Raw genomic sequence first — 27,910 nt, 5'->3', positions numbered from 1 at the left:
CACCAAAACAACCCCTCACATAAATCATACTGGTAACTAGCCGGGCAACAAGACTCACCTTTTACATTACCACAACCACCGCCTTGTTCATTCTGGATACAGAGTGTATATGTTCCTCTCCCACCTGTTCACCGACCAGGATCAATAATTCCTCCACACCATTCTCCACAACGCACCTGAAGAGACAGCGTTTCTTCTCCACTCGGTTGAGGACATCAAACTACCCTACTCCCTCCTCAACTCTAACCGATAAACAGCGGAAACCGATAAACAAACCCTCCCACCATGACAAAATACATTTGGAAAATAGGCAAAAGAATAGCTGCACTCTTCACGAACGACAAAACCTCACGTTACCAACTTCTTCTTCTTCTATGGTATAATGGCGGTCCTCAAACCAACGTTAAAGGAGCGTGGCGCCTCCTACTGTGCTGGAGTGTGTTCAATCACGGTTTACACCATTTCTAAATCCTCCTACCTAACTCAGTACTTCTGAGAAAATAAAAAAGATCCCTACTAACGTCTAATAGACCCTCCCCCATCCCCCAAATCCCTTCCAAACCCCCCCAACCCCATCCAACCTCAATGACCCTACACTTCAATCTTTCCCTCTCTTCAACATCCTTACAACACTATAACAACACATGCTCCACCATTTCATTGAAAATACCCTCCATTTACATTTTAGTCATTTAGCAGACACTCTTATCCAGAGCAACTTACAGTAGTGAATGCATACATTTGAATTTCATACATTTTCATATATATTATTTTTTCCCCCCATGGGAATTGAACCCACAACCCTGGCGTTGCAAACACTCTACCAACTGAGCTACAGGGAAGGCCAGACACAAACCATTCACATGCTGCCAGACCAGGTGGAAGGACCAGTTCAATGTACAAGGTCCTAAACACAATCGAGGAAACACCACCTCTTCCTTCCTAATCTGACCTTTGAACCTTGGTCCACCGACCTTTCTTTGGAGGGCATATAAATGCCGTCCCTTGTGCTCAGAGTCCCATCTCTTCTGCCACACATCTATCAAAATGTCTCTGATCTCACATTTGTCCTCACCTCTACCCAGTGGAACATTAATATATATTATATCTTGTTTTAAAGTTATTTTAGCTAACTAGTCTACAATTTCATTCCATTCCACACCTGAATGTGCTGGGACCCAGCAGAATCTCACTACTAGACCCATTCTCTCAATTCTCCATAATAACATTAATACCTCCAATAGTAGGTCACTCCTGAGCCGTGTGGCTCAGTTGGTAGAGCATGGTGTTTGCAGCGCCAGGGTTGTGGGTTCGATTCCCACGGGGGACCAGTACGGAAGAAAATGTATGCATTCACTACTGTAAGTCGCTCGGGATAAGAGCGTCTGCTAAATGACTAAAATGTAAATGTAATGTAAATGTAATAGATTTACCAGATGATAAACTATTCAATACAGACAGAGAATCTGAGGATACTATAACTCTAACAGGCTGGACGTCCTCCACCCACTGGAGGACAACTATTATCACCAACAGTTCAACTGAGTACACTGACAGTTCATCTGTTAGTCTTCTACATATCTGCACATCACATTCAGGAAGGTAAACACCTGCTCCTGTGGGCCCACTATCTGGGCCCTTGGATCCATCTGTGAAAAGAGGTAAAAAAGCATAACAACTTCTACCAATGTAATTGTCAACCAGTTTCCCTTTATCACTGACTTCTGACCCAATCTTTTCCAATTGTCTACCAAGGTTAGATCAACAACAGGATCTGGGAGTAACCATGGAGGAACATCCCCTATCACCACAGAAAGGGCCAACCTCCAACTCCCTGAAACTACTCTCATCAGCAAGCTTTCCAACTGTCCAACCAAAACCACTGCCTTGTCTACTAGTATATTCCCAACAGTCATCTAGAACAGTAGCAGTGGGATGCTCAACCTCACAGCCTTTCAACCCAATAAGCTAATGACAACACCATGCCAACTAACCCTACACTCATTAAAACCCACTACCCCATTCCACTACTTTGACCCTATCTGCTCCTGCACCAGGCCAACTAACCCTACACTCATTAAAACCCACTACCCCATTCCACTACTTTGACCCTATCTGCTCCTGCACCAGGCCAACTAACCCTACACTCATTAAAACCCACTACCCCCATTCCACTACTTTGACCCTATCTGCTCCTGCACCAGGCCAACTAACCCTACACTCATTAAAACCCACTACCCCATTCCACTACTTTGACCCTATCTGCTCCTGCACCAGGCCAACTAACCCTACACTCATTAAAACCCACTACCCCCATTCCACTACTTTGACCCTATCTGCTCCTGCACCAGGCCAACTAACCCTACACTCATTAAAACCCACTACCCCATTCCACTACTTTGACCCTATCTGCTCCTGCACCAGGCCAACTAACCCTACACTCATTAAAACCCACTACCCCCATTCCACTACTTTGACCCTATCTGCTCCTGCACCAGGCCAACTAACCCTACACTCATTAAAACCCACTACCCCATTCCACTACTTTGACCCTATCTGCTCCTGCACCAGGCCAACTAACCCTACACTCATTAAAACCCACTACCCCCATTCCACTACTTTGACCCTATCTGCTCCTGCACCAGGCCAACTAACCCTACACTCATTAAAACCCACTACCCCATTCCACTACTTTGACCCTATCTGCTCCTGCACCAGGCCAACTAACCCTACACTCATTAAAACCCACTACCCCATTCCACTACTTTAACCCTATCTGCTCCTGCACCAGGCCAACTAACCCTCCACTCATTAAAACCCACTACCCCATTCCACTACTTTGACCCTATCTGCTCCTGCACCAGGCCAACTAACCCTCCACTCATTAAAACCCACTACCCCATTCCACTACTTTGACCCTATCTGCTCCTGCACCAGGCCAACTAACCCTACACTCATTAAAACCCACTACCCCATTCCACTACTTTGACCCTATCTGCTCCTGCACCAGGCCAACTAACCCTACACTCATTAAAACCCACTACCCCATTCCACTACTTTGACCCTATCTGCTCCTGCACCAGGCCAACTAACCCTACACTCATTAAAACCCACTACCCCATTCCACTACTTTGACCCTATCTGCTCCTGCACCAGGCCAACTAACCCTACACTCATTAAAACCCACTACCCCATTCCACTACTTTGACCCTATCTGCTCCTGCACCAGGCCAACTAACCCTACACTCATTAAAACCCACTACCCCATTCCACTACTTTGACCCTATCTGCTCCTGCACCAGGCCAACTAAGCCTACACTCATTAAAACCCACTGCCCCCATTCCACTACTTTGACCCTATCTGCTCCTGCACCAGGCCCACTAACCCTACACTCATTAAAACCCACTACCCCATTCCACTACTTTGACCCTATCTGCTCCTGCACCAGGCCAACTAACCCTACACTCATTAAAACCCACTAGCCCATTCCACTACTTTGACCCTATCTGCTCCTGCACCAGGCCCACTAACCCTACACTCATTAAAACCCACTACCCCATTCCACTACTTTGACCCTATCTGCTCCTGCACCAGGCCAACTAACCCTACACTCATTAAAACCCACTACCCCATTCCACTACTTTGACCCTATCTGCTCCTACACCAGGCCAACTAACCCTACACTCATTAAAACCCACTACCCCATTCCACTACTTTGACCCTATCTGCTCCTGCACCAGGCCAACTAACCCTACACTCATTAAAACCCACTACCCCATTCCACTACTTTGACCCTATCTGCTCCTGCACCAGGCCAACTAACCTACACTCATTAAAACCCACTACCCCCATTCCACTACTTTGACCCTATCTGCTCCTGCACCAGGCCAACTAACCCTACACTCATTAAAACCCACTACCCCATTCCACTACTTTGACCCTATCTGCTCCTGCACCAGGCCAACTAACCCTACACTCATTAAAACCCACTACCCCATTCCACTACTTTGACCCTATCTGCTCCTGCACCAGGCCAACTAACCCTACACTCATTAAAACCCACTACCCCATTCCACTACTTTGACCCTATCTGCTCCTGCACCAGGCCAACTAACCCTACACTCATTAAAACCCACTACCCCATTCCACTACTTTGACCCTATCTGCTCCTGCACCAGGCCAACTAACCCTACACTCATTAAAACCCACTACCCCATTCCACTACTTTGACCCTATCTGCTCCTGTAACCAGGCCAACGGCCTGGGAGGACGGGACACCACCACTCAACACACCCTGGAACTCTTCTGAAGTCAAATCTAGTATGACCAAATACTTCTCTGCAGCTGCCACCAAAACATATTTTTTTTCAGTGATTTACATTCCATTTCTGCGGTACAGTTGATAACCATTTGCTATGAACACTAAGAAGCCAACCTTACTGAAGCATATATCACTGGTTGGCCCATCCCTCTGTGCTGTCACAGATCTACTACTCACAGGGATCCTCTCAGGATCCCTCAGCCTTGACCCATCCTCCTCTACTTTCTTCACTGCCTCAGCAGTGACAACCTGTTCCCAACAGTGGGGTCAGTGGGATTGGATAGGGGCCCCTCTACCTCTCTCTCTCTCTCTCTCTCTGACTGGAGGAGACAGGTGAAATGGTGTGTCTCCTCTGGTCAACAATACTCACCTTGAAAGACTCCACAGCCTGTTGGAGCTCCTTCAGCTCCTTCTCTCTCTCCTGGAATCTCTGCTGGACCTTCTGCTGACTCATCCCCAGCTGCCTCTGTGGAGAATCACTCTTCAATGAGCTATCAAGCTTTATTAGTCCAGTAGATCAATAATATAGTAATGTGACATAGGGCCCATAGAGAGGAAGGTCTAAAAAATGGATGGTCCATTTACTAAATGATATTTATTTGTTGCTATGTGAATGATTATAGTTTTTATGGTAGGACTACATGTATCAACAGGTTGAGACTGAACTTTGGCCTCATAAAAGGGCATTCAGAATGATAATAGTGTTTGACATTATAAAATGGTGATACATCTGGAGAATCTGGGTTGACATATCAATATACTCAAGGTTTGTGTTCATATTTGTTCTGCTGAGGATCCATTTCATTTCAATGATCTCATATTCAAACAGCCTTAGTTCCTACTGTATCTTTAATTCTTTGTTTATCAGACAGTCACCAACAAGTTGTTCTGGTCTTACCTGTTTCTCAGTCCTCTCTGCTGCAGCTGACACTGTATCATGGCCTTTATGTTCGTCCATTGTACACATCAGACAGATACACTGCTGATCGGTACGACAGTAAACCTCCAGCAGTTTGTCATGATGAGAGCAGATCTTCTCCTGTAGTTGTGCGGTGGCTTTGACCAGCTTGTGCCTCTTCAAAGCAGGAAATTCGTAGTGAGATTGGAGGTGAGTCTCACAGTAAGAGGCCAGACACACCAGACAGGACATGAGGGCTTTCTGCTTTCTGGTCCCAGTGCAGAAATCACACGCCACATCTCTAGGTCCAGCATAGCACAGAGCAGGAGGGGGAGCAGCCTGGAGTCCTGTCTTCTTCAGTTTCTCCACCAGCTCAGCCAACATGTTATTTTTCCTCAGATTAGGCCTTGGAGTGAAGGTCTGTCTGCACTGAGGACAGCTATAGACCCCTTTCAGAACATCCTGATCCCAGCAGCCCTCAATACAGCTCCTACAGTAACTGTGTCCACAGGGGATGGCGACTGGTTCCTTCAGTAGATCCAGACAGACAGAACAACAGAACTGGTCCTGGTCCAGCAGAACTCCCTGTTGAGCCATTTGGACGGTTGTTCACTCTCACACAGACAGACGAGACAGAGACTCAGATCAGTTTCGTTTCCTCAGAAGAGAGTTTGTGGGAGGGGGAGGGATTTCCTGGTTCTGCCAGAGGGGTGGGGTTAGAGGGAGGGTGGGGTTAGAGGGAGGGAGGAAGAGAGAGGAACTGCAAGCAACATCAAGAGGGAGACAAATAGTTTTGTTCCAATGTTAGAGCCTTTAACATGGAACACATGACATAATGAATCTTAAAATGTGAGTTGTTAGAATATATGAAGGGTAACAGTTTTCTATGAAGTACGTATGTATCATTATTTTAATCACCTTTATAATGCCTTATAAATCAATAAGTCCTGAGGAGGTGTGATATATGGTTATTATACAGTACCATGGCTAAGGGCTGTTCTTAGACAAGACACAACACGGATTGAGAATTTTCTAACACTTTCAACAATACAATCACATTTTATTTTATTGGTTTCATACACATATTTATCAGATGTTATTGTGGGTGAAGTGAAATGCTTGTGTTCCTGGTTCCAACAGTGCAGTAATATCTAACAATGCTTGTGTTCCTGGCTCCAACAGTGCAGTAATATCTAACAATGCTTGTGTTCCCAGCTCACAGAGGGCAAATCTAAAAAGTCAATGAAAATATTAGGACAAGCAATGATATATATATATATATATATACACTGTGTACTGTGATGTGATGCATAGACAATTTGGAGTACATCTGTAGTATATCTGAAGAATAGTAGATGTACAGCAGTAGTTATATAGGATGAACCATGACTAGAATACAGTATATACATATGAAGTGGACAGCAGTAGTTATATAGGATGAACCATGACTAGAATACAGTATATACATATGAAGTGGGCAGTAGTAGTTATATAGGATGAACCATGACTAGAATACAGTATATACATATGAAGTGGACAGCAGTAGTTATATAGGATGAACCAGGACTAGAATACAGTATATACATATGAAGTGGATAGCAGTAGTTATATAGGATGAACCATGACTAGAATACAGTATATACATATGAAGTGGACAGCAGTAGTTATATAGGATGAACCATGACTAGAATACAGTATATACATATGAAGTGGACAGCAGTAGTTATATAGGATGAACCATGACTAGAATACAGTATATACATATGAAGTGGACAGCAGTAGTTATATTGGATGAACCATGACTGGAATACAGTATCTCTGTCCCCCTCTCTCTCTCTCTCTCTCTGTCCCCCTCTCTCTCTCTCTCTCTCTCTGTCCCTCTCTCTCTCTCTGTCCCTCTCTCTCTCTCTCTCTCTGTCCCTCTCTCTCTCTCTCTCTCTCTGTCCCTCTCTCTCTCTCTGTCCCCCTCTCTCTCTCTCTCTCTGTCCCTCCTCTCTCTCTCTCTCTGTCCCTCCTCTCTCTCTCTCTGTCCCTCCTCTCTCTCTCTGTCCCTCCTCTCTCTCTCTCTCTCCCTCCTCTCTTTCCCTCTGTCCCTCTCTCTGTGTCCCCCCCTCTCTCTGTGTCCCCCCCCTCTCTCTGTGTCCCCCCCCTCTCTCTGTGTCCCCCCCTCTCTCTGTGTCCCCCCCTCTCTCTGTGTCCCCCCCTCTCTCTGTGTCCCTCTCTCCCTCTCTGTGTCCCTCTCTCCCTCTCTGTGTCCCTCTCTGTCCCTCTCTCTCTGTCTCTCTCTCTCTCTGTGTCTCTCTCTCTCTCTGTGTCTCTCTCTCTGTGTCCCTCTTTGTCTCTCTGTCCGTGTCCCCCTCTCTCTGGGTCTCTGTGTCTCTCTCTCTGTGTCCCTTTGTATCTCTCTGTCCGTGTCCCCCTCTCTGTCTTTCTCTCTGTCTCTCTCTCTCTCTCTCTCTCACTCTCTCTCTCTCTCTGTGTCTCTCTCTCTCCCTCTCTCTCCCTCTCTCTCTCTGTCTCTCTCTGTCTCTTTCTCTGTGTCTCTCTCTGTCTCTCTCTCTGTCCCTCTCTCTCTCTCTCTCTGTCCCTCCTCTCTCTCTCTTTCCCTCTGTCCCTCTCTCTCTCTGTCCCTCTGTTCCTCTGTCTCTCTCTCTGTCTCTCTCTCTCTCTCTGTCTCTCTCTCTCTGTCTCCAGAGTTATCAGTCTCTCTCCAGTATCAGTGTATCTTCAGACTTACCCAGCATCGTTGTCCGTCCTCTTCAGTACTTTGGAGATGTGAGTAAGACTGTGTCTGAACTGAGAGAGAAACTAGAAGACTTCCTTAAAGGAGAATGGACCAAGATCTCCACTACAGGTGTGTTGAAAACAATCAGAACATCAACTTTAGACCATTGAAAGTTCCCTACTAGTCATATACATGTGGAATATGGTATGATGATAACATTCCCTCTCTCTGTCAATGTGTTTGTGTGTCTGTAGTGAATATAGTGGAGGTTGTTCTGCCTCCAGAGCCCAAGACCAGAGAACAGTTGTTACAATGTGAGTCTCTTTATTGTGAAGTAACTAACAGTCTCTTTTTACTGCCACTCCTAACAATCCCTCTAGAAATATATAGCAATAGTAGATCTAATCAAAGACTGGGTATCTATCTGACTCCTCATATTTCTCTGATTTGATCTCTGCTGTGCTCTAATCAAAGACAGGGTAGATACAGTAACTGACTTAACTTATTGTTCTGACTCCCCTCATTGGTCTCTGCTCTTCTCCCAGATTCCTGTCAGCTCACACTGGACCCAAACACAGCACACACACACCTCTCTCTGTCTGAAGGGAACAGAAAGGTGACCTGGACAGACCAAGTCCAACCATATCCTGACCATCCAGACAGATTCACCAACGAGTACCAGGTTCTGTGTAGAGAGGGTCTGTCTGGATGCTGTTACTGGGAGGTGGAGTGGAGTGGTGGTGTTGATACAGCAGTCTCATATAAAGACATCAGCAGAACAGGGACAGATAATATATTTGGATTAAATAACAAGTCCTGGAGTTTACTGTGCTATAGTGATGGTTATTATTTCAGACACAATAATGTTAAGACTAAAGTATCAGGCCCTCAGTCCTCCAGAGTAGGAGTGTACCTGGATCACAAGGCAGGTACTCTGTCCTTCTACAGTGTCTCTGACACAATGACCCTCCTCCACAGAGTCCAGACCACATTCACTCAGCCCCTCTATCCTGGGTTTTATGTCACTGGTACTGCTGAGCTGGTTAAACTGTAGTAGGGTCCACATAGATACTAGTCATGCTGGTGTAGTCTATAGCTGAGCTGGTTAAACTGTAGTAGGGTCCACATAGATACTAGTCACGCTGGTGTAGTCTATAGCTGAGCTGGTTAAACTGTAGTAGGGTCCACATAGATACTAGTCATGCTGGTGTAGTCTATAGCTGAGCTGGTTAAACTGTAGTAGGGTCCACATAGATACTAGTCATGCTGGTGTAGTCTATAGCTGAGCTGGTTAAACTGTAGTAGGGTCCACATAGATACTAGTCATGCTGGTGTAGTCTATAGCTGAGCTGGTTAAACTGTAGTAGGGTCCACATAGATACTAGTCATGCTGGTGTAGTCTACAGGTGAGCTGGTTAAACTGTAGTAGGATCCACATAGATACTAGTCATGCTGGTGTAGTCTATAGCTGAGCTGGTTAAACTGTAGTAGGGTCCACATAGATACTAGTCATGCTGGTGTAGTCTATAGCTGAGCTGGTTAAACTGTAGTAGGGTCCACATAGATACTAGTCACGCTGGTGTAGTCTATAGCTGAGCTGGTTAAACTGTAGTAGGGTCCACATAGATACTAGTCATGCTGGTGTAGTCTATAGCTGAGCTGGTTAAACTGTAGTAGGGTCCACATAGATACTAGTCATGCTGGTGTAGTCTATAGCTGAGCTGGTTAAACTGTAGTAGGGTCCACATAGATACTAGTCATGCTGGTGTAGTCTATAGCTGAGCTGGTTAAACTGTAGTAGGGTCCACATAGATACTAGTCCTGCTGGTGTAGTCTATAGCTGAGCTGGTTAAACTGTAGTAGGGTCCACATAGATACTAGTCATGCTGGTGTAGTCTATAGCTGAGCTGGTTAAACTGTAGTAGGGTCCACATAGATACTAGTCACGCTGGTGTAGTCTATAGCTGAGCTGGTTAAACTGTAGTAGGGTCCACATAGATACTAGTCATGCTGGTGTAGTCTATAGCTGAGCTGGTTAAACTGTAGTAGGGTCCACATAGATACTAGTCATGCTGGTGTAGTCTATAGCTGAGCTGGTTAAACTGTAGTAGGGTCCACATAGATACTAGTCATGCTGGTGTAGTCTATAGCTGAGCTGGTTAAACTGTAGTAGGGTCCACATAGATACTAGTCACGCTGGTGTAGTCTATAGCTGAGCTGGTTAAACTGTAGTAGGGTCCACATAGATACTAGTCATGCTGGTGTAGTCTATAGCTGAGCTGGTTAAACTGTAGTAGGGTCCACATAGATACTAGTCATGCTGGTGTAGTCTATAGCTGAGCTGGTTAAACTGTAGTAGGGTCCACATAGATACTAGTCATGCTGGTGTAGTCTATAGCTGAGCTGGTTAAACTGTAGTAGGGTCCACATAGATACTAGTCATGCTGGTGTAGTCTACAGCTGAGCTGGTTAAACTGTAGTAGGGTCCACATAGATACTAGTCACGCTGGTGTAGTCTATAGCTGAGCTGGTTAAACTGTAGTAGGGTCCACATAGATACTAGTCATGCTGGTGTAGTCTATAGCTGAGCTGGTTAAACTGTAGTAGGGGCCACATAGATACTAGTCACGCTGGTGTAGTCTATAGCTGAGCTGGTTAAACTGTAGTAGGGTCCACATAGATACTAGTCATGCTGGTGTAGTCTATAGCTGAGCTGGTTAAACTGTAGTAGGGTCCACATAGATACTAGTCATGCTGGTGTAGTCTATAGCTGAGCTGGTTAAACTGTAGTAGGGTCCACATAGATACTAGTCATGCTGGTGTAGTCTATAGCTGAGCTGGTTAAACTGTAGTAGGGTCCACATAGATACTAGTCATGCTGGTGTAGTCTATAGCTGAGCTGGTTAAACTGTAGTAGGGTCCACATAGATACTAGTCATGCTGGTGTAGTCTATAGCTGAGCTGGTTAAACTGTAGTAGGGTCCACATAGATACTAGTCATGCTGGTGTAGTCTATAGCTGAGCTGGTTAAACTGTAGTAGGGTCCACATAGATACTAGTCATGCTGGTGTAGTCTATAGCTGAGCTGGTTAAACTGTAGTAGGGTCCACATAGATACTAGTCATGCTGGTGTAGTCTATAGCTGAGCTGGTTAAACTGTAGTAGGGTCCACATAGATACTAGTCATGCTGGTGTAGTCTATAGCTGAGCTGGTTAAACTGTAGTAGGGTCCACATAGATACTAGTCATGCTGGTGTAGTCTATAGCTGAGCTGGTTAAACTGTAGTAGGGTCCACATAGATACTAGTCATGCTGGTGTAGTCTATAGCTGAGCTGGTTAAACTGTAGTAGGGTCCACATAGTTACTAGTCATGCTGGTGTAGTCTATAGCTGAGCTGGTTAAACTGTAGTAGGGTCCACGTAGATACTAGTCATGCTGGTGTAGTCTATAGCTGAGCTGGTTAAACTGTAGTAGGGTCCACATAGATACTAGTCACGCTGGTGTAGTCTATAGCTGAGCTGGTTAAACTGTAGTAGGGTCCACATAGATACTAGTCATGCTGGTGTAGTCTATAGCTGAGCTGGTTAAACTGTAGTAGGGTCCACATAGATACTAGTCATGCTGGTGTAGTCTATAGCTGAGCTGGTTAAACTGTAGTAGGGTCCACATAGATACTAGTCATGCTGGTGTAGTCTATAGCTGAGCTGGTTAAACTGTAGTAGGGTCCACATAGATACTAGTCATGCTGGTGTAGTCTATAGCTGAGCTGGTTAAACTGTAGTAGGGTCCACATAGATACTAGTCATGCTGGTGTAGTCTATAGCTGAGCTGGTTAAACTGTAGTAGGGTCCACATAGATACTAGTCATGCTGGTGTAGTCTATAGCTGAGCTGGTTAAACTGTAGTAGGGTCCACATAGATACTAGTCATGCTGGTGTAGTCTATAGCTGAGCTGGTTAAACTGTAGTAGGGTCCACATAGATACTAGTCATGCTGGTGTAGTCTATAGCTGAGCTGGTTAAACTGTAGTAGGGTCCACATAGATACTAGTCATGCTGGTGTAGTCTATAGCTGAGCTGGTTAAACTGTAGTAGGGTCCACACAGATACTAGTCATGCTGGTGTAGTCTATAGCTGAGCTGGTTAAACTGTAGTAGGGTCCACATAGATACTAGTCATGCTGGTGTAGTCTATAGCTGAGCTGGTTAAACTGTAGTAGGGTCCACATAGATACTAGTCATGCTGGTGTAGTCTATAGCTGAGCTGGTTAAACTGTAGTAGGGTCCACATAGATACTAGTCATGCTGGTGTAGTCTATAGCTGAGCTGGTTAAACTGTAGTAGGGTCCACATAGATACTAGTCATGCTGGTGTAGTCTACAGGTGAGCTGGTTAAACTGTAGTAGGATCCACATAGATACTAGTCATGCTGGTGTAGTCTATAGCTGAGCTGGTTAAACTGTAGTAGGGTCCACATAGATACTAGTCATGCTGGTGTAGTCTATAGCTGAGCTGGTTAAACTGTAGTAGGGTCCACATAGATACTAGTCACGCTGGTGTAGTCTATAGCTGAGCTGGTTAAACTGTAGTAGGGTCCACATAGATACTAGTCATGCTGGTGTAGTCTATAGCTGAGCTGGTTAAACTGTAGTAGGGTCCACATAGATACTAGTCATGCTGGTGTAGTCTATAGCTGAGCTGGTTAAACTGTAGTAGGGTCCACATAGATACTAGTCATGCTGGTGTAGTCTATAGCTGAGCTGGTTAAACTGTAGTAGGGTCCACATAGATACTAGTCATGCTGGTGTAGTCTATAGCTGAGCTGGTTAAACTGTAGTAGGATCCACATAGATACTAGTCATGCTGGTGTAGTCTATAGCTGAGCTGGTTAAACTGTAGTAGGGTCCACATAGATACTAGTCATGCTGGTGTAGTCTATAGCTGAGCTGGTTAAACTGTAGTAGGGTCCACATAGATACTAGTCATGCTGGTGTAGTCTATAGCTGAGCTGGTTAAACTGTAGTAGGGTCCACATAGATACTAGTCATGCTGGTGTAGTCTATAGCTGAGCTGGTTAAACTGTAGTAGGGTCCACATAGATACTAGTCATGCTGGTGTAGTCTATAGCTGAGCTGGTTAAACTGTAGTAGGGTCCACATAGATACTAGTCATGCTGGTGTAGTCTATAGCTGAGCTGGTTAAACTGTAGTAGGGTCCACATAGATACTAGTCATGCTGGTGTAGTCTATAGCTGAGCTGGTTAAACTGTAGTAGGGTCCACATAGTTACTAGTCATGCTGGTGTAGTCTATAGCTGAGCTGGTTAAACTGTAGTAGGGTCCACGTAGATACTAGTCATGCTGGTGTAGTCTATAGCTGAGCTGGTTAAACTGTAGTAGGGTCCACATAGATACTAGTCATGCTGGTGTAGTCTATAGCTGAGCTGGTTAAACTGTAGTAGGGTCCACATAGATACTAGTCATGCTGGTGTAGTCTATAGCTGAGCTGGTTAAACTGTAGTAGGGTCCACATAGATACTAGTCATGCTGGTGTAGTCTATAGCTGAGCTGGTTAAACTGTAGTAGGGTCCACATAGATACTAGTCATGCTGGTGTAGTCTATAGCTGAGCTGGTTAAACTGTAGTAGGGTCCACATAGATACTAGTCATGCTGGTGTAGTCTATAGCTGAGCTGGTTAAACTGTAGTAGGGTCCACATAGATACTAGTCATGCTGGTGTAGTCTATAGCTGAGCTGGTTAAACTGTAGTAGGGTCCACATAGATACTAGTCATGCTGGTGTAGTCTATAGCTAAGCTGGTTAAACTGTAGTAGGGTCCACATAGATACTAGTCATGCTGGTGTAGTCTATAGCTGAGCTGGTTAAACTGTAGTAGGGTCCACACAGATACTAGTCATGCTGGTGTAGTCTATAGCTGAGCTGGTTAAACTGTAGTAGGGTCCACATAGATACTAGTCATGCTGGTGTAGTCTATAGCTGAGCTGGTTAAACTGTAGTAGGGTCCACATAGATACTAGTCATGCTGGTGTAGTCTATAGCTGAGCTGGTTAAACTGTAGTAGGGTCCACATAGATACTAGTCATGCTGGTGTAGTCTATAGCTGAGCTGGTTAAACTGTAGTAGGGTCCACATAGATACTAGTCATGCTGGTGTAGTCTATAGCTGAGCTGGTTAAACTGTAGTAGGGTCCACATAGATACTAGTCATGCTGGTGTAGTCTATAGCTGAGCTGGTTAAACTGTAGTAGGGTCCACATAGATACTAGTCGTGCTGGTGTAGTCTATAGCTGAGCTGGTTAAACTGTAGTAGGGTCCACATAGATACTAGTCGTGCTGGTGTAGTCTATAGCTGAGCTGGTTAAACTGTAGTAGGGTCCACATAGATACTAGTCATGCTGGTGTAGTCTATAGCTGAGCTGGTTAAACTGTAGTAGGGTCCACATAGATACTAGTCATGCTGGTGTAGTCTATAGCTGAGCTGGTTAAACTGTAGTAGGGTCCACATAGATACTAGTCATGCTGGTGTAGTCTATAGCTGAGCTGGTTAAACTGTAGTAGGGTCCACATAGATACTAGTCATGCTGGTGTAGTCTATAGCTGAGCTGGTTAAACTGTAGTAGGGTCCACATAGATACTAGTCATGCTGGTGTAGTCTATAGCTGAGCTGGTTAAACTGTAGTAGGGTCCACATAGATACTAGTCGTGCTGGTGTAGTCTATAGCTGAGCTGGTTAAACTGTAGTAGGGTCCACATAGATACTAGTCGTGCTGGTGTAGTCTATAGCTGAGCTGGTTAAACTGTAGTAGGGTCCACATAGATACTAGTCATGCTGGTGTAGTCTATAGCTGAGCTGGTTAAACTGTAGTAGGGTCCACATAGATACTTCAATAAAAGCCCCACCTCCTCTCGCTCAGCCATTCTAACAGTGGAAGCCAGGATAATAAACTGTGAACAATAATGAAGCCGTGTTTGTCTGTGTGAGTGAGGATGTATTATTTAATTGTCTGATAACTTTAATTCTGTGAAGAGAAAGTGGGACTCTGTCGTTTTTCTGACAAGTTCTCTCATTGATCTCAGGTTCAGCCACCAGGGGTCCCCCACTCTCCATGAAAACTTTCATAGGCTCTCTTTCACTCAGTAATCATGTAACAAGTCGACAGGCTCCCAGAGGCAGGGCAATCAAAGGCTCCAAGTCACTGAACTGCCCATCAGCCCAGTCATTGTTATTATTCATACTGTTTAAATAAAAACAGAGGTCTTTAAACTCTTGAATATCTGAACTTGATACAGAGAAAAACAGGATGAGAGAAAGGAGGTTATGAACAAGACAAAACTATTTTTTATAGCATCATACATTTTTATTTATTTTATTTACAGTCAATTCTCTAAAAAACCAAAAGGGAATTGAGCACAAGGCAGATTAGCCGTTCTCCCTCCCAACAACATAATCCAATTATTTTTAGGGACTTTTCATCGTATATAATTTATTTATTTATTTATATATATATATATATATATATATAATCTGTGGCGTGTGTTCATTTACAGGTCAGAGCTGTAAGGCAAGAGCCACATTCCAACACCTTTAAAATGTACCCCACCCTCCCCCTCTTCCTTCCCTCCCTCCTTTCTTCCCTCTCTGCCTCCTTTCTTCACTCATCCTTCCTCTTTTTCCCCTCGTTCCCTCCTTCCTTCCTTCCCTCCTTTCTTCACTCATCCTTCCTCTTTTTCCCCTCGTTCCCTCCTTCCTTCCCTCTCTGCCTCCTTCCTTCCCTCTCTCCCTCCTCTCTTCACTCATCCTTCCTCTTTTTCCCCTCGTTCCCTCCTTCCTTCCTTCCCTCCTTTCTTCACTCATCCTTCCTTTTTCCCCTCGTTCCCTCCTTCCTTCCCTCTCTGCCTCCTTTCTTCACTCATCCATCCTCTTTTTCCCCTCGTTCCCTCCTTCCTTCCTCTCTCCCTCCTCTCTTCACTCATCCTTCCTCTTTTTCCCCTCGTTCCCTCCTTCCTTCCTTCCCTCCTTTCTTCACTCATCCATCCTCTTTTTCCCCTCGTTCCCTCCTTCCTTCCCTCTCTCCCTCCTCTCTTCACTCATCCTTCCTCTTTTTCCCCTCGTTCCCTCCTTCCTTCCCTCTCCCTCCTTCCTTCCCTCTCTCCCTCCTCTCTTCACTCATCCTGCCTCTTTTTCCCCTCGTTCCCTCCTTCCTTCCCTCTCTCCCTCCTCTCTTCACTCATCCTTCCTATTTTTACCCTCGTTCCCTCCTTCCTTCCCTCTCTCCCTCCTCTCTTCACTCATCCTTCCTATTTTTACCCTCGTTCCCTCCTTCCTTCCCTCTCTGCCTCCTTTCTTCCCTCTCTGCCTCCTTTCTTCCCTCTCTGCCTCCTTTCTTGAAATAATCAATGAATCAGACATGACTGAAAAAATGGAGTTCAAGCTTTTACACTTTCAAGTTGTGTCAAGTCAGTGATGTCACAAAGGACAAGGAGAGTAAGAAGGAAGGAAGGAAGGAAGGAAGGGTGCTTCTTTATAGTGCTGGGGTGTGACCCCGGTGTTCATCTTGCTGTCCGGAGAGAAACTGAACCCATCTCAGAGGATAAGTCCCAAATGGCACCCTACTCCCTATATAGCGCACCACTTTTGATCAGATCCCCATGGGCCCTGGACACAAGTAGTGCACTATATGAAGGGAATAGGGTGCCCTTTTGGGACGCAAACAAGGTAACACACACAGCCGGCCCACTTCTCCCTCCCCCATCTCCTCACCCACCCCGCTTAATAAAACCCAACATCAAAAAACAGGGAGAGAAAAATTCTAGATTAAGAGAGAAATGAATCAAAGAGAAAGAAGTCTGTCCATCCTCTCGTTCGCCCGGCCCTCCCTCTCGCACGTTAGAAGGTGTTCACATCTTCTTTCTCCATTAAACCCTCTTTTTATTCTTTATGTTCAGGTAATAGTTCTCAGTCCTCCCCTCCTCCCTCCGGTTTCATTTCAGAATACAAGAGGAGTTCACATATCTGTTTATCCATAGGTATCCGCTTTCACCATTGCCCACGGCAACAACCAATCATCAACGATAAACGGGCAGTTAGACACAAAAAAACGCATCTGAAATTGCAAAAAGTGGAAGTTGTACTCCCGGTCCCCACCGCTGAGGGGGGGGGGGGGGGGCTTCTCCTTATTACTGTACCTCACCTCAGTCTCCTTCAAGTCTCTGGAGCTCACATCCTGGTCTGGGGTCTCTAATCAGAGGGAGGGAGGGAGGGCTACTCCTTATTACTGTACCTCACCTCAGTCTCCTTCAAGTCTCTGGAGCTCACATCCTGGTCTGGGGTCTCTAATCAGAGGGAGGGAGGGAGGGCATCTCCTTATTACTGTACCTCACCTCAGTCTCCTTCAAGTCTCTGGAGCTCACATCCTGGTCTGGGGTCTCTAATCAGAGGGAGGGAGGGAGGGCATCTCCTTATTACTGTACCTCACCTCAGTCTCCTTCAAGTCTCTGGAGCTCACATCCTGGTCTGGGGTCTCTAATCAGAGGGAGGGAGGGAGGGCTACTCCTTATTACTGTACCTCACCTCAGTCTCCTTCAAGTCTCTGGAGCTCACATCCTGGTCTGGGGTCTCTAATCAGAGGGAGGGAGGGAGGGCTACTCCTTATTACTGTACCTCACCTCAGTCTCCTTCAAGTCTCTGGAGCTCACATCCTGGTCTGGGGTCTCTAATCAGAGGGAGGGAGGGCATCTCCTTATTACTGTACCTCACCTCAGTCTCCTTCAAGTCTCTGGAGCTCACATCCTGGTCTGGGGTCTCTAATCAGAGGGAGGGAGGGCATCTCCTTATTACTGTACCTCACCTCAGTCTCCTTCAAGTCTCTGGAGCTCACATCCTGGTCTGGGGTCTCTAATCAGAGGGAGGGAGGGAGGGCTACTCCTTATTACTGTACCTCACCTCAGTCTCCTTCAAGTCTCTGGAGCTCACATCCTGGTCTGGGGTCTCTAATCAGAGGGAGGGAGGGCATCTCCTTATTACTGTACCTCACCTCAGTCTCCTTCAAGTCTCTGGAGCTCACATCCTGGTCTGGGGTCTCTAATCAGAGGGAGGGAGGGAGGGCTACTCCTTATTACTGTACCTCACCTCAGTCTCCTTCAAGTCTCTGGAGCTCACATCCTGGTCTGGGGTCTCTAATCAGAGGGAGGGAGGGCTACTCCTTATTACTGTACCTCACCTCAGTCTCCTTCAAGTCTCTGGAGCTCACATCCTGGTCTGGGGTCTCTAATCAGAGGGAGGGAGGGAGGGCATCTCCTTATTACTGTACCTCACCTCAGTCTCCTTCAAGTCTCTGGAGCTCACATCCTGGTCTGGGGTCTCTAATCAGAGGGAGGGAGGGAGGGCTACTCCTTATTACTGTACCTCACCTCAGTCTCCTTCAAGTCTCTGGAGCTCACATCCTGGTCTGGGGTCTCTAATCAGAGGGAGGGAGGGAGGGCTACTCCTTATTACTGTACCTCACCTCAGTCTCCTTCAAGTCTCTGGAGCTCACATCCTGGTCTGGGGTCTCTAATCAGAGGGAGGGAGGGAGGGCATCTCCTTATTACTGTACCTCACCTCAGTCTCCTTCAAGTCTCTGGAGCTCACATCCTGGTCTGGGGTCTCTAATCAGAGGGAGGGAGGGAGGGCTACTCCTTATTACTGTACCTCACCTCAGTCTCCTTCAAGTCTCTGGAGCTCACATCCTGGTCTGGGGTCTCTAATCAGAGGGAGGGAGGGAGGGCATCTCCTTATTACTGTACCTCACCTCAGTCTCCTTCAAGTCTCTGGAGCTCACATCCTGGTCTGGGGTCTCTAATCAGAGGGAGGGAGGGAGGGCATCTCCTTATTACTGTACCTCACCTCAGTCTCCTTCAAGTCTCTGGAGCTCACATCCTGGTCTGGGGTCTCTAATCAGAGGGAGGGAGGGAGGGCTACTCCTTATTACTGTACCTCACCTCAGTCTCCTTCAAGTCTCTGGAGCTCACATCCTGGTCTGGGGTCTCTAATCAGAGGGAGGGAGGGCATCTCCTTATTACTGTACCTCACCTCAGTCTCCTTCAAGTCTCTGGAGCTCACATCCTGGTCTGGGGTCTCTAATCAGAGGGAGGGAGGGAGGGCTACTCCTTATTACTGTACCTCACCTCAGTCTCCTTCAAGTCTCTGGAGCTCACATCCTGGTCTGGGGTCTCTAATCAGAGGGAGGGAGGGAGGGCTACTCCTTATTACTGTACCTCACCTCAGTCTCCTTCAAGTCTCTGGAGCTCACATCCTGGTCTGGGGTCTCTAATCAGAGGGAGGGAGGGTGTTGTGTGTGAAATCCCAGCCATGGTGGGATAAGGTAGAGTTCATATCTCTTTCTCTCCCTCTCCTCCTTTCTCAATCTCTCTCTCAGAAAAGGTTCTCTTCAAAGATGGCCATCAAGTCGCTCTGGAAGTTGATGTCAATGGTGTCCGCCATCTGTAGAGAGAGGGGGATGAGAGACAGAGCGAGAGAGAGAGAGGAATTAGATGCAGTGTTAATCTTTCCCATCTCTTCTCAGCTAAACTACCTCTCCTCTGTATTATTGTAATATAACTGAATATACATAATATAACAAGAATATACATATATTAATATGTATCTTTATGATGATTCTCTCCTCATCTCTCCTGCTATACTAGTATATCATGTTAGTATTATAGTAGTATTACTGCTATAAAGTATTACCGCCTCTCTCCTGCTATACTAGTATAACATGTTAGTATTATAGTAGTATCACTGCTATAAAGTATTACCGCCTCTCTCCTACTATACTAGTATAACATGTTAGTATTATAGTAGTATAGCTGCTATAAAGTATTACCACCTCTCTTCTGCTAGAAAAGTATATTATGTTAGTATTATAGTAGTATTACTGCTATAAAGTATTGCCACCTCTCTCCTGCTATACTAGTATAACATGTTAGTATTATAGTAGTATTACTGCTATAAAGTATTACCACCTCTCTCCTCCTCCTTTCCTGCTCGCGGCGTCTCGCCAGCTCCCTCTGCTGGTCCATGGCGTTCTGCTGCGGCCGAGGGTGTGGCCTGTTGAGTGGGAGGGGCCTGTGGGGAGTCGGCGGGAGGGGTTGAGGCGAAAGTTGCTCCTGGCGACGGCGAGTGTCCTCCTGGACACGCCCCCTCCCCTGCTGCTCCACAGAGTCCTCGTCGTCAAGGCTACTGGAGAAGAGAAAGTGGAGTGTCAGAGGGGGATGAGCTTAGATGGGGTGCTAGAATGAGCTTCTCCCTCTCCTCCTCCTCCTCCCTTTCCCTCCCTCCATCCTTCCCTCTTACCGTAGTTTCTCCTGCTCTCTCCTGGCCTGTGCTTTTAGCTGTTTCTCTCTCTCCTTCTCTCGGGCGACGCGACGGACCTGTTCGAAGCTGTCGCTAGAGGAGCGGACAGCGGAGGCGGGGGTGGACTGAGAACGCTGGGCCAAGAACCCATGTTCTTTAACTTCACATCCTGGGAGGGGAGGGAGAAAGTGTAGTGGGAGGGGGAAGAGTGCCACACAGACATTTCGTTAACACCCACTTTTTAAAGACATTTCACCTCCATTTTAATAACACTGCCTTACAGGAGAAGTTCTTTTTTTTAAACAACTAAATCTATTTTATTTATGTAAGTTGAATTTCATAGTAAGGGTCCAGACACTTTTTTTTTTGTGATTTCACATGCTTTTGAGAAACTTACCCCAACCAGCAAATCATGTTTTTGGGAAACCCGAGCAAATCACATCCTCATTTTGTAGTTGTGTTTCGTTAAAGCCTATTTATTGTTGTTACAAGCCGTGTTTCATTAAAGCCTGTGTAAAGTTAATTTGTTTCAATGTACCGGTAGGCACCTGCGGCTTATAGACATGTGCGACTTATTTATGTTCAAAATAATACTTTTTTTAAAATTCAGTGGGTGCGGCTTATATTCAGGTGCGCTTAATAGTCCGGGAAATTACGCCAGTTGTTCTGTATAGACGCATAAACACTCCCGTCTACAGACTTCCTTTGGACGACCGATATCTAATGAGGCTTTGGCTAGTTGTTCTGGACGACCGATATCTAATGAGGCTTTGGCTAGTTGTTCTGGACGACCGATATCTAATGAGGCTTTGGCTAGTTGTCCTGGACGACCGATATCTAATGAGGCTTTGGCTAGTTGTCCTGGACGACCGATATCTAATGAGGCTTTGGCTAGTTGTCCTGGACGACCGATATCTAATGAGGCTTTGGCTAGTTGTTCTGGACGACCGATATCTAATGAGGCTTTGGCTAGTTGTTCTGGACGACCGATATCTAATGAGGCTTTGGCTAGTTGTCCTGGACGACCGATATCTAATGAGGCTTTGGCTAGTTGTTCTGGACGACCGATATCTAATGAGGCTTTGGCTAGTTGTTCTGGACGACCGATATCTAATGAGGCTTTGGCTAGTTGTTCTGGACGACCGATATCTAATGAGGCTTTGGCTAGTTGTTCTGGACGACCGATATCTAATGAGGCTTTGGCCCCTGAAAAAGGGGAGAAATAATCCCGAGTGTGATACGGTATTGTTTCCTCACTGAGAACTTTTACTGTAATGAGGAAAAGACCGCGATTTCCCCGCGAACTTGGCTGGAGACCAGAGCAATCGATCTCAGGCTCATAGATTAAAGAGCATTTAGTAGATCACAGATTAACACTTTTCCCCTTCAATTTGGCACCACAAAATAAAGTAATCAATATAACGGTTTACACATTCCTTTTACAATTCTTACCTTTTGTACGCTTGATGGATTTTTAACTTTTTAACACAATTATATGAATGTTATCCATCTCTATCAACTAATACAGAATGCATGATATTTTTAACCTTAGATGTTTTAAGATCCTCACATACTATGAACTTACTAATAATTTTTAATGTATAACAGGCTATGAGTATTTCCTGTAACCTGTCACATATACAGGGGGTACCAGGTAGTAATGAGGCTATATACAGGGGGTACCAGGTAGTAATGAGGCTATATACAGGGGGTACCAGGTAGTAATGAGGCTATATACAGGGGGTACCAGGTAGTAATGAGGCTATATACAGGGGCTACCAGGTAGTAATGAGGCTATATACAGGGGGTACCAGGTAGTAATGAGGCTATATACAGGGGGTACCGGGTAGTAATGAGGCTATATACAGGGGGTACCAGGTAGTAATGAGGCTATATACAGGGGGTACCAGGTAGTAATGAGGCTATATACAGGGGGTACCAGGTAGTAATGAGGCTATATACAGGGGGTACCAGGTAGTAATGAGGCTATATACAGGGGGTACCAGGTAGTAATGAGGCTATATACAGGGGGTACCAGGTAGTAATGAGCGCTATATACAGGGGGTACCAGGTAGTAATGAGGCTATATACAGGGGGTACCAGGTAGTAATGAGGCTATATACAGGGGGTACCAGGTAGTAATGAGGCTATATACAGGGGGTACCAGGTAGTAATGAGGCTATATACAGGGGGTACCGGGTAGTAATGAGGTTATATACAGGGGGTACCAGGTAGTAATGAGGCTATATACAGGGGGTACCGGGTAGTAATGAGGCTATATACAGGGGGTACCAGGTAGTAATGAGGTTATATACAGGGGGTACCTCCTCTCCTCTCTGACTAATGACTGACTCCTGGAGGATCCTGGGAGCGTCCGCGGACAGGATGGCGTGCATTGCCACGGCGATGATCGTCCCCGCCCCCCTCTCCCTCAGCATCTCCGCTGCCGCCACGAAACCCACCGCATCATCGATGATGTCATCCTGACACACACACACACACACACACACACACACACACACACACACACACACACACACACACACACACACACACACACACACACACACACACACACACACAGAGACTGATAGATTATGGTAAAGGTCCTGAGGACAGGGTACTAACCTACCCAACCCTCTAACGGGGTACTAACCTACCCAACCCTCTAACGGGGTACTAACCTACCCAACCCTCTAACAGGGTACTAACCTACCCAACCCTCTAACTAACAGGGTACTAACCTACCCAACCCCCTAACAGGGTACTAACCTACCCAACCCTCTAACAGGGTACTAACCTACCCAACCCTCTAACGGGGTACTAACCTACCCAACCCTCTAACAGGGTACTAACCTACCCAACCCTCTAACGGGGTACTAACCTACCCAACCCTCTAACAGGGTACTAACCTACCCAACCCTCTAATGGGGTACTAACCCACCCAAACCTTCTAAAGGGGTACTAACCCCCCCAACCCTCTAACGGGGTACTAACCTACCCAACCCTCTAACGGGGTACTAACCTACCCAACCCTCTAACGGGGTACTAACCCACCCAACCCTCTAACAGGGTACTAACCTACCCAACCCTCTAACGGGGTACTAACCCACCCAACCCTCTAACAGGGTACTAACCTACCCAACCCCCTAACAGGGTACTAACCCACCCAACCCTCTAACAGGGTACTAACCTACCCAACCCTCTAACAGGGTACTAACCTACCCAACCCTCTAACAGGGTACTAACCTACCCAACCCTCTAATGGGGTACTAACCCACCCAAACCTTCTAAAGGGGTACTAACCTACCCAACCCTCTAACGGGGTACTAACCTACCCAACCCTCTAACGGGGTACTAACCCACCCAACCCTCTAACAGGGTACTAACCTACCCAACCCTCTAACGGGGTACTAACCCACCCAACCCTCTAACGGGGTACTAACCTACCCAACCCCCTAACAGGGTACTAACCCACCCAACCCTCTAACAGGGTACTAACCTACCCAACCCTCTAACAGGGTACTAACCTACCCAACCCTCTAACAGGGTACTAACCTACCCAACCCTCTAACAGGGTACTAACCTACCCAACCCTCTAACAGGGTACTAACCTACCCAACCCTCTAACGGGGTACTAACCTACCCAACCCTCTAACGGGGTACTAACCTACCCAACCCTCTAACGGGGTACTAACCTACCCAACCCTCTAACGGGGTACTAACCTACCCAACCCTCTAACGGGGTACTAACCTACCCAACCCTCTAACAGGGTACTAACCTACCCAACCCTCTAACGGGGTACTAACCTACCCAACCCTCTAACGGGGTAATAACCTACCCAACCCTCTAACGGGGTACTAACCTACCCAACCCTCTAACAGGGTACTAACCTACCCAACCCCCTAACAGGGTACTAACCTACCCAACCCTCTAACGGGGTACTAACCTACCCAACCCTCTAACGGGGTACTAACCTACCCAACCCTCTAACGGGGTACTAACCTACCCAACCCTCTAACGGGGTACTAACCTACCCAACCCTCTAACGGGGTACTAACCTACCCAACCCTCTAACGGGGTACTAACCTACCCAACCCTCTAACGGGGTACTAACCTACCCAACCCTCTAACGGGGTACTAACCTACCCAACCCTCTAACGGGGTACTAACCTACCCAACCCTCTAACGGGGTACTAACCTACCCAACCCTCTAACGGGGTACTAACCTACCCAACCCTCTAACGGGGTACTAACCTACCCAACCCCCTAACGGGGTACTAACCTACCCAACCCTCTAACGGGGTACTAACCTACCCAACCCTCTAACGGGGTACTAACCTACCCAACCCTCTAACGGGGTACTAACCTACCCAACCCTCTAACGGGGTACTAACCTACCCAACCCTCTAACGGGGTACTAACCTACCCAACCCTCTAACGGGGTACTAACCTACCCAACCCTCTAACGGGGTACTAACCTACCCAACCCTCTAACGGGGTACTAACCTACCCAACCCTCTAACGGGGTACTAACCTACCCAACCCTCTAACGGGGTACTAACCTACCCAACCCTCTAACAGGGTACTAACCTACCCAACCCTCTAACAGGGTACTAACCTACCCAACCCTCTAACGGGGTACTAACCTACCCAACCCTCTAACAGGGTACTAACCTACCCAACCCTGCCTTTAGGGAACTGTGGTTGTGGGTAGTGTAGTCCTACCTCCTCCTGTATGTACTGCAGTAGGAGGGGGTTGTGGGTAGTGTAGTCCTACCTCCTCCTGTACATACTGCAGTAGGAGGGGGTTGTGGGTAGTGTAATCCTACCTCCTCCTGGATGTACTGCAGTAGGAGGGGGTTGTGGGTAGTGTAGTCCTACCTCCTCCTGTATGTACTGCAGTAGGAGGGGTTGTGGGTAGTGTAGTCCTACCTCCTCCTGTAGATACTGCAGTAGGAGGGGGTTGTGGGTAGTGTAGTCCTACCTCCTGTATGTACTGCAGTAGGAGGGGGTTGTGGGTAGTGTAGTCCTACCTCCTCCTGTACGTACTGCAGTAGGAGGGGGTTGTGGGTAGTGTAGTCCTACCTCCTCCTGTTTGTACTGCAGTAGGAGGGGGTTGTGGGTAGTGTAATCCTACCTCCTCCTGGATGTACTGCAGTAGGAGGGGGTTATGCAAATTAACTGAATCCCCCCCAAAAAAACATTTCCACTGCATTTCAGCCCTGCCACAAAAGGACCAGCATGTCAGTGATTCTCTCGTTAACAGGTGTGAGTGTTGACGAGGACAAGGCTGGAGATCACTCTGTCATGCTGATTGAGTTCGAATAACAGACTGGAAGCTTCGGGTGTACACCGTTAGTTTATACTGGATACACCTGGTGTACACCGTTAGTTTATACTGGATACACCTGGTGTACACCGTTAGTTTATACTGCATACACCGGGTGTACAACCTTAGTTTATACTGGATACACCGGGTGTACACCGTTAGTTTATACTGGATACACCGGGTGTACACCGTTAGTTTATACTGGATACACAGGGTGGACACCATTTAGTTTATACTGGATACACCGGGTGTACAACTTTAGTTTATACTGAATACACCGGGGGTACACCGTTAGTTTATACTGGATACACCGGGTGGGTTAGTTCTTCTTGAGAGAACTAACCCAAAATGAGTCGAACTAACCCAAAATTAGTTGAAAGGCTAAGGGATTCTCTTCCTGAGAAGAAGCTGACAGCCTTCAAACAGAGCAAAAAAAGTGGTCCCAAACAATATGTCAAAATGAATAAAAAAATGATACAGCTGTCTTTAATAAGATCAAACTGAACTAACTGCTATCTTGAAATGTTGAAAAAGTGTTTTTAAATAGGCATCCTATCATTTGAAAATTAGTTGAAAGGCTAAGTGATTCTCCTCCTGAGAAGAAGCTGACAGCCTTCAAACATAGTGCAAAAAAAGTGTCACTGAGAAATAGGATAATTATGAAACATGAAAACTATATTGTCTGACTCAGCTACTATGCATGTTGGTTGGACAACACGAACACTTCGCTCGCTACATGTGAAAATTAAAAAGGATGGTTAGGATACTTAGCATGTTAGCTAACCCTTCCCTAACCACTAGCCCAGGGGTTCTCAAACTTTTTTGTGATAGCAAATTCATCAGTGACCCCCTCATAATCAGAACACAACTCGAGTGAGATAAAAAATATCATACAAGGAGTTTTACCATGATTTCGTGTGCAAGGCCGGACAAACCAAGTCTCGGGCCCTGGGAATGAACATTTTAAAGGTCTGCCTCTTGGAGGGAAAAAAACTTGCTAATGTTGTCATGGGGCAGAGAAATGTTTCTTGTTGCAACTATAACGCTAATATCCTGCAGTTCTACACATGTTGTCATGGGGCAGAGAAATGTTTCTTGTTGCAACTATAACGCTAATATCCTGCAGTTCTACACATGTTGTCATGGGGCAGAGAAATGTTTCTTGTTGCAACTATAACGCTAATATCCTGCAGTTCTACACATGTTGTCATGGGGCAGAGAAATGTTTCTTGTTGCAACTATAACGCTAATATCCTGCAGTTCTACACATGTTGTCATGGGGCAGAGAAATGTTTCTTGTTGCAACTATAACGCTAATATCCTGCAGTTCTACACATGTTGTCATGGGGCAGAGAAATGTTTCTTGTTGCAACTATAACGCTAATATCCTGCAGTTCTACACATGTTGTCATGAGGCAGAGAAATGTTTCTTGTTGCAACTATAACGCTAATATCCTGCAGTTCTACACATGTTGTCATGAGGCAGAGAAATGTTTCTTGTTGCAACTATAACGCTAATATCCTGCAGTTCTACACATGTTGTCATGGGGCAGAGAAATGTTTCTTGTTGCAACTATAACGCTAATATCCTGCAGTTCTACACATGTTGTCATGAGGCAGAGAGAAAACGACTGTGTAACGAAGACGCTGTGAGTTGAGAAGCAGGTGAAACGTTTAATAAAACAACAAACGAGACAACATAACAGTAGCGTCTTTGCATGTACACAGGATCAATACTGACTGGGGAAGGAACCTAAGGGAGGGCCAGATATAGGGGTGGTAATAAGTAAGGTAATGGAGTCCAGGTTTGCCTCATGACAACGTGCAGGTGCTCGTAATGATGGATCCCAGGACCGGCGGTTAGTATACCGGCGACGTCAAACACCGGAGGGGAGGAGCGAGAGCAGACGTGACAGACTGCCACCTCTCATTGAAGCCATGGAAGTTCACGGCCGACCGCACCACTGCAGGCATTGTTAGCAGAAAACAGGATCCCCCATAATAGTGAAATAAATAAATAGAAAGTCAATCATGGTACCAATAAATGCTTCTAATACACCAGATGTATGTCCTTGAACCGATTATGTTTAAATCTCATTTAAAAAGCATTTTTGAAACGGTCTGTTTGAGATACAAGTTTGAGGTGGCTTTTTTAAAGTATTTTTTCTCCAATTAATGCTTCGGCCACAAATACGAGTATAGTCAAAATTATTTGGGTATGAGTTAACAGAACATTAACTTTTAAAAGTTTGATTTTCACTGGACAATTACTTTAAAT

At 46.1% G+C, this 27,910-nt stretch overlaps 1 protein-coding gene and 1 long non-coding RNA gene across 3 annotated transcripts in view; both read right to left on the bottom strand.

Moving 5' to 3' along the window:
• LOC145876356 (tripartite motif-containing protein 16-like) overlaps positions 1-5,889 on the bottom strand; it is a 12,361-nt gene extending 6,472 nt beyond the window's left edge. Inside the window, exons 1-2 of the mRNA XM_082972147.1 lie at positions 5,221-5,889; positions 4,693-4,788 (exon numbers count right to left, since the gene is read on the bottom strand). Coding sequence (XP_082828273.1) covers positions 4,693-4,788; positions 5,221-5,817 — 693 coding nt within the window. The 5' untranslated portion in view covers positions 5,818-5,889. The remainder of the gene's footprint in view (positions 1-4,692; positions 4,789-5,220) is intronic.
• Positions 5,890-19,175: 13,286 nt separating this feature from the next.
• On the bottom strand, positions 19,176-22,713 carry LOC123732138 (uncharacterized). 2 transcript variants are annotated; one of them, XR_014391508.1, is made up of 4 exons: positions 22,624-22,713; positions 20,300-20,468; positions 19,969-20,185; positions 19,176-19,444 (listed from the first exon to the last, which is right to left on the bottom strand). It is a non-coding gene; the product is annotated as an uncharacterized LOC123732138 (long non-coding RNA). The 2 variants fall into 2 exon arrangements; XR_014391507.1 differs by lacking the exon at positions 22,624-22,713 and having other exon boundaries at positions 19,177-19,444; positions 20,300-20,586.
• Between the last annotated feature and the right edge of the window lie 5,197 nt (positions 22,714-27,910).

Source organism: Salmo salar, unplaced genomic scaffold (assembly GCF_965601325.2).
Source record: "Salmo salar unplaced genomic scaffold, fSalSal1 ptg000578l, whole genome shotgun sequence".
Classification (NCBI taxonomy): domain Eukaryota; kingdom Metazoa; phylum Chordata; class Actinopteri; order Salmoniformes; family Salmonidae; genus Salmo; species Salmo salar.
The sequence above is the reverse complement of the archived record's forward strand: the minus strand, read 5'-3'. Positions and strand labels throughout refer to the sequence as shown.